This window comes from Lissotriton vulgaris, chromosome 5 (genome assembly GCF_964263255.1).
Source record: "Lissotriton vulgaris chromosome 5, aLisVul1.2, whole genome shotgun sequence".
Taxonomy (NCBI): domain Eukaryota; kingdom Metazoa; phylum Chordata; class Amphibia; order Caudata; family Salamandridae; genus Lissotriton; species Lissotriton vulgaris.
This window is the reverse complement of record NC_141693.1, coordinates 1,226,188,148-1,226,203,248: the sequence shown is the minus strand read 5'-3', so window position 1 is coordinate 1,226,203,248 and position 15,101 is coordinate 1,226,188,148. Positions and strand designations below refer to the sequence as shown.

Here is a 15,101-nt window from a genome sequence, read left to right as displayed (position 1 = left end):
TCCCACTTGTGGACTTGTTCCTGCATCTTGCAGAGAAGGTCGGCAAAATCAGAGCCTGTTCCTGGAAGGTATTCCGGTAACAATGAACGTTGTAATGGAAAGCCCATTAGTTATAACGGGGTATCCCAGTGACCCTCAGAATCTGGGTCCTAAAGTGAAACTAGAGTAGTGGTTCTGTCGGGGATAAGGAAATTTCTTAGTTCATCTAAATAAATTGTCAGTCTTTACATATATTTGCAGGGGAACATTCAATGAACAAATTGTAAAGACACACCACCTTTCTTAGTATTTGCAAGATTTCCTTATTTATATGTATCAATAAAGTATACAGAAGGGCTGTCCGAAACAAAAGTGATACGGAATCACATATAGAGTGAAAAGGTTTCAGTGACTGGTTGTGACAAGTGATGTGTGGATTATACAAGGATCAAAACAGATAACATATGCAATACTGGAAACATAAATTATCATCAGTCCATTTGAGGTTCATTAGTCACAACTAAATGCATTCTTTTTCTTTATGTGTTGTAACTTGTCATGGACGGATTGATATGAATAACGTTGACGTTTCGACCCCAAGTTGTGGTGCAGAGTTGATTGCATCCGAGGCAGGTCTTCATCAGGACAAGGGGAGTGGACAGCCTGGAAAGAGGGTGATTACTTTGGCGATCTCTCTGCACTTTCGAGGACAAGGTGTCAGCCGACACCCTTCCGTGGGATTTCTGGGTTGATATTCTTTTACTGAAGTAATCTTTTATTAGATGAGTAAAAATTTCTTCACCAGCCGGTGAAGGATTAAGAGAAGTGCCGCATTAGCGATCACTTGGGAGCGGAAGAGAAGACGTCCGATTCAGTCCTCTGTGTCTTTACAATTTGTTCATTGAATGTTCCCCTGCAAATATATGTAAAGACTGACAATTTATTTAGATTAAGAAATTGCCTTATCCCCGACAGAACCACTACTCTTGTTTCATGTAATGGAGTGCCCAGCGCAAGATGGTCTGAGATAGGATTGTGGAGAACGTGCCCCACCCCCTGCATTTTTGTGGATAATACATGGCTGACATGGTCAGTCTGGACTAGGATAACATTGCAGATCAGGTGAGTTAGGAAAGCTTTCAAAGCTAGGTGAACAGCTTTAAGCTCCAGTTCGTTGATGTGGAGACCTCGATGCTTGGTGTCCCAGAGACCCTGTATTTCAGATTTTGCAAATGTGCACTCCATCCCGTGAGTGAGGTGTCTGTCGTGAGAGTGATGAGGGGAACATGGTCACAAAAAGTGTGCCCTTTTTAATTAAGAGGTTGTTGGTGTTCCACCACTGAAGAGACGTGGGTTCTGTGCACTGGAGTCAAGCTAGCCGGCTGATGAAAGGTGAATCCCCAAAACTGGTCCTTGGATGCTTGTTTCCAGTCCAGGGACAACTTGGCCTGGCAATTCGGGCTGGACTGTTCCCATAGGAAGCAGGGTTAAGAATGAATTGCATATGGCTGGGTTCAAACTGGAATGGCATGGGGTGTAGTCAATGGCTAAGAGCCCAATGCTAAATGCTTTGTAATAGGGCTGAAAGCTGCGGTGAGTGTGTGCTGTCTTGCCTTTGGAGGTAATACACTGTGGTCATGCGGTCTGTCTTTATCAAAACTACTTTGGGCTAAACCTAGTGAAAGTCATGAGAGCTAGCTGGATGGCTAGAAGCTTGGGGTAACTGATATGGAGTCCCCTTTAATGCAGTAATGACATGCCATGAATGGTAATTTGCTAAAGATGTGCTCCCCACCTCAAGAGTGAGACATTCGTGGTGATGGTCACGTGCAGAACAAGGTCTATGAAGGGCTGCCCCTGCAACAGACTGGTGTTCCACCACTGCAGAGAGTCATGGGTGCAGGCCAGTATCAACACTAGATCCTTCAACTGGCACCCATCACCTTGGCTGTATCCGGGTCTTCCAGTTTTTCAAACATCTGATCTACCTGCGGCCCAAAGAAATGCTCACCATCAAACAGCAGGTTCCCTTGCCAGTGTCAGTCGACATTTAAGTTGTCTTCCTCTTCTATCATATGTAACACTGTGAGCAAAAGTATCCTTCATTTCAATGCAAGGGCATAGAACTTTAGATTAGAATAGAAACTGGCATATGCCTTGTCACTGATCAAAAAGATGTGACTGGTGCTGCCAAGGCCATGAGATATTCCAGAATATCCACACCGACTGCAGGGGACAATGTGCTGTGCATGTGGTAGGGTGCAGCAGCAGATTTCATAAATGATGTAGGAGAGCTGATTTGATGGACTATGTAGAACATTGGTCCTGGGAAGCATTATATGTGCTGGCTGTGGAGGATGCTGTAAGACAGCAGGTTTTGGGAGAAATTGTAGGAGCAACAGATTTGTTGATACACAGGAGAGATGACTGTTGTTGCTTACTGTACAAATGCTGCTTCTGAGAAATGTTGAAGTGCTCCTGCACTACAGCAGTGCTGACTATTGGGACACTTCAAAAGTGTTGCCATTGGGCAGGGTGTAAGAGCACCAGATCTACAAGAGAGCTGACTCTAGTGGCCTGCTTCACAATTGCTGCTTCTACGGGGATGAGTGTTGGGTTGTAAAGGACATTGGTAGCGCTGGTTCTAGGGAGCTATAGGGTTGTGTGATGGATGCCTTTGGCAGCTCTAGTAGCCTTGTTTGCGAGTCCAGTGGTTACTTACGGTTGAGTCCCACGTCGTGGAACGTGACTATGGCCGGGCGCTTCGGTTTCGGGGAGCCATGAATAGTGACTGTCACTGTACCATACTGAGTCTCGATGGAGTGTTTCTGGAAAGAAAAGATAGGAAGAAATAATAGGACCTCAAACATTTCAAGAAGGTTTACTTAAGAGCCACCCTGCCATCTTCAGAGAGCAGCATATGTGAGACATGAGAGATAACACCTGGCATGCATGCCTGTCCAAATTGCATATCTGTGACTGTTAATACCCCTTGTACCTTGAATGAGCTACAGTTTAATGTTGATGGCTGGTAAATTATAGTACCATTGTGTATCCAGTTAAAAGGTTAGTCAATACATCTGCTACGCATGGAGAAACAGGAGGAAGGCGGATTCGGGCTTGTTCGGTCAAGGCAGCAACCTGACAAGTGTTTTGTTTCTGCTCCCTGCATGTGCACGGTGTTAGTCTGGCTAGAGTTTGAGTCATGACTAACCAGAACATGTCAATCTGTGAGAGCCTTCGGGAGCATGAGAGGAGCTCGGGATGCAAAACTCTGCTAGCAGGAGTAGGCAAAACCAGAGCCTTTAAAGCCTACACAGTTTCAGCTGAGTTTGCCAAATCTCCCACTTCTTACCTTGTTCATGAAGGGTACAGGTCCAACAGTAGGTACCATCTCTGCATGGCTTCTGCTCATCTGATCAACTGCTCCAATCATTGTGTCGACCATTTGGCATAATTTTACTGATTAAGCATTAACCCCACCTTGCGCATATTGCTATGTGAACATTGGGCTATCTGTGATTACCTCTCTTTTGCTGTGAATGATCAAAGCACCCCGCTGCATCTCTGGTTGGCTTGGTACTATGTAGCAGCCGCCATCGAGCCTTACCCCACTCGTCTAACAGTGCCTCCAGTGTTGCCCCATTCTTGATTCTGGATCTAAAGCATTCATACACCCGGGCCGATCCACTTACAGGTTATGCATTCTATTACTGTAAACCTTAGGAATTGACAACTCCAACATTTACAGATGTACATGGCTCCATCTATTTCTGACATTCTTTGCATAGTGACATTAACAGCATCATGTTTGGTTTCAGTCTTTGAACCTTTAACACCTCACCAACAGCGCCCATACATGCAAAACTACATCTACCCCATATCAATTATACAACTTGAAATGAAAGGGCACCTGGAGCCAGATACAAATGGGAGTACTGCATAGTCTTGTTAGGGTATAAAGCACTGTATACATGCTACACGGCCATACACATGCAATGTAATGACATTTATACAATGTTACAATTTTTATACTTTATATTGTTTCAGATCTTTGAGAGATTTTTCTTAAATTCGGTTTACTAGCATTCTGTTCAATATGTCCTTTACATAGAACACTTCATGTCAAATAAAGTCACATTATACATCTATAATCATCTTTACAGTACTCTTAGTGACGTTATGTAATTACATAGGAAAGAAAAAAGAAACAAAGTTAGCCCCCCCCCCACCCCCTCAACTACCCCAGGTATCTAGTAAGGTGCTATTAATGTGACTGTGATATACATGCTGTTGCCCGTGCTTGTGTGGCATCATTAGGAGGTTCAATAATGCCCCACCAACAATAGTTCTGTACCTAGGGACCCAACGTTTAGCCATTTCCTTCTTGTCCATTCTCCTACTGTGCGCGATTGGGTTTTTCTTTATCAATTAAGAGCACATGGTATCACAGCCCACTATCTTTTCGAGCCCACAGTATTTTCTTCTAAACTCTAGGCGTCTTACCCCGCCAAACAAGTTTTATCAGCCCTCGTTGGTTTTCCATTGCGTCTTTTTCTATTTGGATCGGTAACACATTATATGGATTTTAAATGCTGCTATGCAGTCCAATTAAGATATATCTTGATTCGCCGTGTCCTTGGATCAGTTTTAATTTCTTGCTAGAGCTTAAGTTCCTCTTAGTGTACCATCTGGTGAGAGATGATCTTAACTGTACTTCTAAATATCAAAAACTCTCCATTTGTACATTTGATGGAAACCCTTTTACTCCATTCTTATATGTTCCTATGTGTGATCACTAACCCTATATCCAGAGTCGTCACTGTAATCCACCTGTACTTTTAGCAACTGTAGCAGTGAAGTCTCCAGTTCTTCCAATGACAAAAGCACTTCTTCGGTTAATAATGGTATTCTGTGTCTACTAAATCAAATATGCATAGCCCATTATATGGTTTGAATCTTCGTGGCTAAATGTTCTCTAACTAGGACATAAACCAGTAGAGACAAGTGGCGTTCAGCACTTGTGCTCTGGCATAGGTTTCCGATGACACCCTATCCACGGGAATCCTGGTTTCTGGGCCTGGTAATTACCCAGGACTATTTTTATTATCCAGTGCTGCTTCTAGTGCCACTAGGACCACCTTGAATTTCTTGTGTTTTTCCACTTCAACAAGTGGCGCCTTATGTCAAAGATTTGCCTTCCTGACACAAACCTAGACTGAACTGCATGGAGCAGGAAGGGAAGCAAGGAATGTTGTAAGTCTCAAGGCCAGGACCTTCATGTTTCTCTGTACCTCTAGGTTTAATCATGTGACCAGCCTATATGCTTGTCACTTTATTAAATCTGGCAGGGGCAGATCTCTCTTTCGAAACTGCTTTGCTGGTTCTTTCGGGGCATTAGTTCTCTGTGCATCTGATAGTGCTCTTCAAGAGCAATTCAGTGCGTTGTGGGCCCTTCGCGTGTGCAGAGTCGAGCCATTAGTGCCAGAGCGACTGTCCTGTTGCTCTGCTGGCCACATCCCTGGGCAGGTTTCATCTTACACATTGATATTTATATATGTGCATGTAACTGTATATAATATTTTTATATTCTAAAAATGGGAAAGAGTTTCTTTGCAAGTGGTTATCAATTCGATTCAACAATCAGACTCGCTGCCTGAAAAAGAGCTCATTTTCAACTGAAAAGAATGGATGATAAATATACAATTTGAAGTTAAAATTACGCCTCTTACAGTTCATCTTTCCAGTTCAGTTTTCTATCATGTTCATCTTTTTATCACGTGTTTCCCATGAGCAATAATGAGTATCTTGTGATGTACAGTGCTGAAGCGTTTAATCCGTTATCGCTACCACTTTTAGAGGAGAAAATGCAGTTAGTAACATACTGACAGTCTGTGGTTCTTCAAACAATCACACAACTTGCATTCAGTTTACTTCTGATCATGAGGAAAATACATACATATTTTTAAATCTTGTCCAATAATATAGCACGCCTGTATGAAAGGAAGGCCACTGACTGGCGCTCTTCTTTCATGACAGAGAATTCCTTCTCTAATCGCCAAGTAGGCTTTTGGGCCCCTGGGCCACTCCGTGGTCAATTTCTTTCAAATACTGCACTGAAAGGAAATGACACCATCCATATGGGTCAGCCCATAAAGCTGTATGAGTCTGTACTTCACTGTAAGGAGGACCATATGGATCTGTAAGGGATACTTGTCCAATCTGCTTTTATCCTTTTCTATAGAAAACGTTGCCAAGACCACTCGGTGACCTCCTCTGGTAGGGTGTGGGAAAGACTACCACGCACTACCAGTCTATCGCAGCTATTCTGATTTACCTGTAGGCGAGGTCAACCAACCACAATGGCAAAATCCAGGAGGACCCCATACCTGGGCAAACTACCACACTGTGTGTGTGTGTGTGTGGTAGGACTAGGTTAATGTGTAATGGGCGTCACTACTTTCATGACTGCAACATGAGGACTTGCCGTCTGTCTCGGAGAAGTCAGTGGGAACTTGGCAGTATCTGCGGAGGGCAGTTATTTATCAGCCGTGGCCAGCTCAAACTGGAATGCGCATCCCAGCAACCACAGGAGCACCGAAAAACTGAAACCATTCAGAAAAACTTTGGCAGCCCAGTGCTCAAGTGCCTAATTTGGTGACCTAGAGTTGTACAAGACCGACGACTGATTGAGTATCCCTGGTGGTCCCAGGTCTCAGATACAATTGCTCTCCAATTGGATAACCAAGCCGCTCCCTGACCAAAGGGAGGCGGCTGAGCAGTAAAGGCAGAGATGGTGGAAACGCTGGTTATGTTTTTCTTACCTGCTTTAAGTTTTATTCCCAATAGCCAACCCAGTTCTTCGTTGGAGATGATTTTGCTAGGCATTCAACAGGAAAAACCAACTTAGTTGAGTGTGTCAAATGCTCCCTCACATCATGGTACGAGGCTGGTGTTTACAGAGTCCTCAATGCAGGCCTTGTCACCCATATCCCAGGTGGAGTGGGCCTGAAGGGTGGATGGGACTAGACAGAGCTGGTGTGTTTTTTCTGTCCTTTGCCAGTTGCCTCCATCTTCTGGATGTGGCACTGTCCACAGCCATTGTTCTTGGGCCCTGCCACAGGGAAAACACACATCCATTCCCTTCCAAAACAGCTCTTCTCCCAGTCCTGAAACTGACAATTTCGCAATTTCCGGTGTTGTGCTAGTCACAGCAGAGAAACAATGGACCCCTGTCAAAGATGCCTGAATTAATTACCGCTCCAACAACTTCATCGGAACAGTCTGTTCTCAATAGAATGTGCCAGGAAGAATCGAGGAAATAAAACGTTTTCGTGACAGGAGGAATATTTGACACTTTGGAAATTGAATATTAATTGACTATGGCGTACAGTTACTGCCCCTCTGGTCTGTACCTAGCCAATTCACTGGACTTCAATGTGCACAAGTCTAGAAGAGAGATTGGCCGGGAGCAGGGCCTTGCTGATGCAGATGCTCTGCTGCGGTGGCTTGTTTGGAAGGAGACATACGTGGGGGCTCTGGAGGTGTATGGAGAACAGGTGTTGTCTCAAGGCCACCATAACCGTCCAAGCCAGCCTGCAAGTGTCGAAAGAACAGCAACGGTGTGCCCAGAATTCAAAGCGGTGCAGAAATGCTTTTATTGACTGAGATGGCTTGGAGAGTCTGACCAGACTTTCTAGTCCCAGCACTGACCTCCAGATAATCTGCATCTACCACGATTCAGCCCTGAAGCAGCGCAGACTTTTTTTCATCATCCCGGGTACTGGATACTGTTTCCCTGGCGGAGGCAGTCGTCTCAGGTCTGAAATCATTTCAATGCCCTTTGTCTCTCCATACGTTCCTTTGTGCGACTTTGCAATGAACAGTTTCCTACTGGGCAATGGAAACCTTTATGTTAAACACCCTATTGTAATACCTAATTGGAAGGCTTTGCTGTCTCTCACTTCCCTGCTCCTGACTCAATGGTTTCCCTCACTATTCTTGTGTTTATCCTGCCCAGTAATATTTAGGTTTCAATTTTCTGACTGGATGAGGTATCATTCCGTTGCCAAGATTAGACATTGAAGGGACTTATTTCCGACTCTCTAGCTTCCTGCTCCCCCGCTTCCCCTTCCTTCCACACTCTCCCGTCACCACACAACATTCTCTGGCTCTACAATTGCCCTTTTCTAAAAACATTGTTTGCTGTCCACTGCGCTTTCATCGGGTGGCTATCTAGAGTGGTTTTTTGGCCATTTCAAAAAGGCCACTCAGGTGCACATGGATATGCGTTATCCACTTTTGACTCATGGTTTTATTTGAACAAATGCCATTTAAAAAGGACCACTGCGTATCAGCCATGTTTTAACAGCATTTGCTAAAACATTACAGAGGCATTCAAAGAGGACTGCATGTGCATCTCCAGCAGCCATCTTGAAAGGCCTTTAGTAATGTTTAAAAACGTGTTCCAAAATATCCACGGCAGATGCTTTCACATTCTAGGTGGCTATGCAATTTTAAAAAAAATGGGATAATCATAAGGTTTCACTGTCGAAACCTCTTCGGTTTGTTAGCCTTGAATTCACAATACAAAGGAGTTTTATACGCAACAAATAGACCTACAGTGTAAGACCCATAGATCTGTCATAACATAAGGTGTCATTAAGATACACCACATCAGTCCAGTTTTTTGTAGTGCAGGGACAATAACAATGTATATGACGTGTTTAAAAAAATAAATCTCAGATTTTTAACATTCAAACCTAAATACAACAGTACACGTGGGATATGTCACTCCACACAAAAAAATGCCGCAGAGCAAACAGAATACTTAAATGCCTGTGCAGTGTGTTCTCACAATGAATTCTTCCAGCACTATCCATGCTGTTTAATTACATAATAAACAATGGAGCCCAGTTACTGAAGGAACAGATCAGTGAACTCTTTCACAGATGTCTTCTTTGGAGTGATAAATGGTTTTCAACCTCCAAGCATCTATTTGCCTTCCAATTACTTCCACGCACAATTGAAATTCTAATCCTCCAATTAATTGTTCAATTCAATCTGGTAATACTGTGGCCAGCAATGCTAGATTGAAGGGAACTTATTTCTACTAATTGTATTGCTCCTTTCTTATGCCCCAGAGACTTCACAGATTTTTCTGGCAGGGTTTTTCTGGTGACATGCCCAAGATACGGTGATGGGCTAGAGTAAATTCTTCATATGATCTGGGCGTGTGGAACTACTGGAGAGGGAGGTAGTTGCGGCACTTTGTCTGGGGACCACCCTGAAATTGTGTGCCTCTGTAGAACAATGCCTTGTAGGATTCATACCCAGGCCGAGGAAGACCTGGAAGATTAGACATAGATTTGTGGCTTTGGACTGAATAAGCTATAGCGGACTAGGATCGCTTAAGGGTAGTGAGGAGAGAGGAGAATGTGGAGGATGATTTTGAAGTATAGGAGGAAATGGACGCCCTCCTGGCTTTGGACCTTGGCCGGCATAATGAATTGCAAGACAATACAGAAACTCATCCGATAGAGAGACCCCACGATTGGGCACTCCAAGATTGGGGGTTTGGACGAAGAGAGAATCTGCCATGGATACGATGCATTGGCACTGGATGTGCAACATACATAAACTCCCCACTATACTGTAAAAATAATAAGCACCGCACTGCAGTAGGCTTGGAGGAGTGTGATAACCTGGCTTGTATATTATAACAATGTAGTGCTGCTTTTCATGCGTGCTGTTGTGTTATAAACAACAGCAAGTAAAGTTTCTCACACAAAATAATGTTGCTCATTTAATTTTTTCCTTAATGGGCCAATCAGCCCCTTCCATTCCCTTCTGATGGCGCTGGACGCTGTGTTATATGTGTAATGTGAAGAACACGATACTAAACCTCAATAAAATGTGTGCATTGGTACTATATGCCTGATGTTGACTCTTGCGGCGACGCTTCGCTATCTGCCAAAGCAAAGTTTTGCTTGCCTCATTTAGAGTTGGGTGAAACTTCGGCCAGACTGGCTTTTGGGTATCCCAGCTTCTCCTCCACGTCGGAGGTACTGAAATCCCTGCACTGGCTTCCAGTGGAAAAGGGGGCTATTTTTAAGTCTCTATCCGGTGTTTAAAACAGTTCAGCAAAGTGATCCAGATCCCTTGACGCAGGAGTTCAAACACTGCATGCCGTCTGGTTGCCTACGCTCTGGTTGTGCTGAGGCTCAACCATACCTGCTCAAGTTGCAAAGCCTAAAAAGGATTAAACTATGGATTGATCTACCCTACCCTTACGACTTAACTCTTCATTAGTTACTTTCACGAACGCTCTGACGACCTGGGTTTTTAACACTAAAGATCTCATTTAATTAATCCCAGTGGGATGGTAGTGCTGTCTTTCTAGTTCTGCCCGACTGCATTTTCTTGGAGATTTCCCTTTGGGCCAGGACACCCCTTGGGATAATCGCTGCGCTCTATAAATCCAGTAACATAACAGTATGTAGACAGCAGATACTACTCAGTCTCATGCGGACAGAGCCATACATCAAATTTTCAAAGCATTTACAGGAAGCGCCAGGGTGGCAGTTGCTGTAAATGTGTTTTCCAATGGGCTGTAGATCACCTCTGAATCTGTCGTGGAGTATCCTCGCCATGGCAGGAGTAAAGTACACTCCCACGCAACATTACTTAATTATATTCCAAATCAGGTCCGATGTCATTATAAAAAGTTATAGAGTTTACAACTTGTCACTGACTTTCGAAGCATCAACGCTTTTTGTCTTGTACTCTATTTTATTTATTTATTTATTAATGCAATTTATAGAGCGCTATAAATTGCCCGATGGCTTCTCGGCGCTGTGGATGAAGCAGAGAGAGGGGAAGGAAGAGGAAGAGGTTTTATTGGCAGAATAGCCACGTCTTTATTTTACGTCTGAAGATGGTCAGAGTGGGGGCAGCCCTTATGTCTTCATCAAGGGAGTTCCATAGTTTGGCCGTTGACACCGTAAAGCTGCGGTCACCCCATGTGACCGTCCTAGTGCGTGGGACCGTCATGATGGAGGCGTTCATGGATCGAAGTGAAGTTAACATGTGCCACATAGGTGAGTTTGTCGTCTATGATGATTCCCAAAGTTTTAACCTTAGTTACTGGGAGAGGTGGGGGACCTAGGCTGGAGGGCCCACCAGGCGTTTGGCCAGGTAGGGGTGAGCTTGCCAAAAGTCATGACCTCAGTTTTGTTCGAATTTAACTTGAGGCAGTTGGCTGACAATTGCTGATGGCCAGCATGCCCTGATGGAAATTGGCCGCTATTTTGTCACCGTTCTCTTTGATGGTAAGAACCAGTTGGGTGTCATCAGCATATGATGTTAGGCCCATCCCCCAGTCCTTAATGACCCTGGCTAAGTCAGTAACATAGATATTAAATAATGTTGAACTGAGGGATGAACCCTGAGGGACACCGCATGGTAGGGTAATTTGTGCAGATTGGAAAGTGCCCAACTGGACCGTCTGAGTACGGTGAGCAAGAAAAGAGATCAGGAGGTCTTTAGCTTTGGCTTGAATACCTATAGCATTGACACGATCGATCAAGATGTTCAAATGCCGCTGTGAGGTCCAGTAAGATAAGCACCGCTGCTCTGCCCTGGTCGAGAGCTGTTCTCATCTCATCAGTGGCTTTGATGAGCGCGGTCTCAGTACGGTGGTGTTTCCGAAAGCCGAATTGGCTGTCGTCTAGGAGGGAGTGTTCTTCAATGTATTGGGAGATTTGGGAGTTCATGAGTTTCTCTGCGATTTTGGCTGGGAATGGCAAGCCAGCAATCGGTCGATAATTGCTGGAGTCATCTAAGTTGAGATGGGGTTTTTTCAGCAGGGGTTTGAGGATTGTGTCCTTCCAAGAAGTAGGATAACTTCCGGTATTGAACATGGTATTAATGATATTGGTAAGTTGGGGTGCTATAATGTCTGCTATGGGAAGGAGAATGGACGAGGGGCAGGGATCCTTGGCAGATCCGGATTTAATGCTGTTCATGATTTTGGCAACTTGCGTAGGTAGGGTTGTTGTTTTGAAATTGTGAGAAAGAAGGGTGATCTGTGGGGGTTACACTGGGGTTGGATTTGATATTTGTTATTTCCACGAATTTAGTGTATATGTTGTTTACTTTATCGAAGAAGAAAGTGGCCAGGTTGTTGCAGAGGGATTGGGTGGATTTAGGAATTGATTGGGGGGGGCAAGTGTGATAGCTTGGCTACTACTTGGTAGAGTTCCTTGTTGGAATTTTGAGCTTGCTCGATTTGGGAGGAGTAATAATTGCTTTTAGCCTGGTAGCTCGAAATTTTATATCGGGTACGTTCTTTTTTGTAATTTTCCTTGTCCTCGAGGGAGTATGTTTTCCTCCAGTGTCTTTCTTTATTTCGGCAGAGCTGTTTCTGTAGTCCCAGGGCTTCGGTGAATCAAGGTGCCGATGGGGCGCTGCGGTTCTTGGATGTGGTTGTGGTTGTGACTAATTTCTTTAAGGCCAGGGTGAGACAGGAGGAGTTATCTTCGGCTGCAATATCGGGATTTTGAGATAGGTCGGTGGTGGAAACAGACAGAAGGTCACAGAGTTGTTGGTAGTCAAGGTTTTTCCATGATCTGGATGTCTTTATAGTGCAAGCAGTGTTATCAAGGGGCGGAAAGGGGCTAGACGGGATTGTGAATGTAACCGCGTGGTGATCGGTCCATCCTAGAGGGAGGATTTCGAGGATGTGTATGTTTTTGTCATTGGTGAATATACCGTCTAACGTGTGCCCTGCTTCGTGTGTGGTACCTTCGACCAATTGGTTTAGGCCCAGAGATTCTAGATCAGTAACAAGGGTTTTAGTATCATTATTAGTGAGGTTTTCTAGGGGAAAGTTAAAGTCACCTAGGATGGTGGTGTTGTCAGTGGCGAGAGATTCTATTGTCTCTGCAAAGGTGGCTAGAAATTGAGTTTTGCTGCCTGGTGGTCGGTATAGGAGAACACCTTTAAATCGTTGGGATGGGCCTAGTGCTTCAGAGAACTGCAGAGCATCAGCTCTAGCTAGCTCTGCTTCAAAGGGCAGAAGTGTTTTTCCACCAGGTCTAAAAATTGGAAAAAAACCTTCACTGGTGAGTAGGCTAACTAGTTCATACACAGCAAGTCTTGAGGAGGATTGCTTTGCACAGAAACAGAATGGCCCACCCGCTTGTTAAAATAATATTAATTTATGCTCAAATGTGCAGGGCCCCCTTCCGTGAAGAAAGCCTCGGAGGTTGTTTGGATAATGGATCTTTTTCCTGCAGCAAGTTGCTGCACTCTAGAAAGGTTGGACAATGAAGCCTTGAGAGAAAGTCTGCAAAACTTGCAAGGGTGGAATCTGCTGTGATAAATTGTATGTTCCAAAAAAATGACTTGGTGAATGATTGTATAGGAGTACCTGAACATGTTTAAATTGAAAATGTTCTAGTGTTTGAGTCTCTGAGAATCGGCCAAATTGCTAACACTGCGTGCAGGAGAGCAACGGGAAAAGTAGGTGTTCTGAAGTATCAGGACCCGCTGAAAGCTGGATTGGACCCTCTAGGACCCAAGGGCTAGACAAATCAGCAAATGGCTGAAGAATGACGAACCATCAGTGGTCAAAATGCTCAGGCAAACCTGGCCCATGTCAGTCTCCATCACTGCAGGCTACAGATAGCAAGGAGCCACTGTGAGTCTAGATTCAGAGGAATATCAGTAAGTGGGTGACACAAAGTGACTCACCCAATCCCTCCAACTCCGATCGAAGGGACGAAGGCTCCATGCCTGCCTGCCTTCCTTTCTTTCTTCTTTCTTGCCCACCTCTAGCCTCACTTTTTTACCTCTCCATCTCTTATCTTGAGCACTGGCATCACTTCAAATCTCCAGATATTTCCAGACTCTTCACTTACCAACCAAACGCACCTCTCTCACCTGTGATATAGCTGTTTTGCTGAATGCAATGCTTTGCAATAATGAAAATTGATACTCAGTCTAACTTAAGGCAAGCTAAGCCTTAGACTCCATCCTTACTGTGACGGTTTATTGTACGTTGTGAGTAGACATGCATTTTCATATCTCACTAGAAGACAAATTAAATGCATCTCACAGAGAAGGGAGAAGAATTTCACAGGCAGTTCTAAATAAAGTATATGTATTCAAGGTTAAACCTAGTGGTCTGCAATTGAATCACATACTATCCACCTTTACTGTTCCATGTGTAGAAGATTGCTATTGGATTTTCCAATGCTTATGTTTGTTTGTCAGGAGAAAGTCCCTAGTGGATGTTTGAATGGGCAATGGTCCCTTATGGAGCTCCCTTGAGCTGCCGCTCTCCGTCCAACTCCCTTAAACTCTCCCAGTCCAGGTGCGGGTGCAGATATGAAATTAATGCAGGAAGTAGGTGTTGGAATACTTCTGGCCCTGCCCCAAAGTAATCCCCCAGGCTTTGGGCCAGTATCATGAGCCTACCTCAATATTTACAAAATTGATTTAAATTTCATTTTAAATGCTGTTGGTCTTGTTCAAGAATTACTTTTTTCTACTGTCATTCTTGGAAAAGATACATTCTTCTCATTCACCTTCGGACTTCAACTGGGCCTGCCAAGCCTTACTTCTCACTAGCTTTTACAAAGGTAATACAATTTTGATTGTTCCAGCCTCTAAACTTGCACCTCAAGTGAATTCTTCATTGAGCCACAATGAGGCACAAGGTGGCATGATCACATCCTTTCTGTGCTTATCCAAGTATAGGTTCCCTTTATATTTCTGTATTCTTTTCTAGGTTTGCTGTTTCACCAAAAGACGCTTTCCACGTGGAAGCATGTTTAGCTAGAGAACCAGTAACAGCGTCACCTTTTCTACCTTTAAAACTATATTCAACCCAAATATTTGGCTAAAAGGACTCGCCGAGATCATTTTGACTGTGTGGGCAGCCCTCTACCCAGAGCTACTAATCTATAGCTGAGCCCTGCTCAGGAGGTCTGCACTGTGCCTCATCGGCATCTATGGCCCTTCACCGCGTGCTGTGCTTGGAGCAGCCTAGAAACAGGAGACCTTTCTTTGTAAATCTGCACGGTCTCTCTCTCTAATACCACACTGCTGGCAGATGG

At 44.2% G+C, this 15,101-nt stretch overlaps 1 protein-coding gene across 2 annotated transcripts in view; it reads right to left on the bottom strand.

The window, feature by feature from the left end:
* Positions 1 to 15,101, bottom strand: part of NDRG2 (NDRG family member 2) — a 96,341-nt gene that overhangs the window by 56,704 nt on the left and 24,536 nt on the right. For both annotated transcript variants that reach the window (XM_086923052.1, XM_086923053.1), the window contains exon 3: positions 2,702 to 2,807. In XM_086923052.1, coding sequence (XP_086779178.1) covers positions 2,702 to 2,807 — 106 coding nt within the window. The remainder of the gene's footprint in view (positions 1 to 2,701; positions 2,808 to 15,101) is intronic.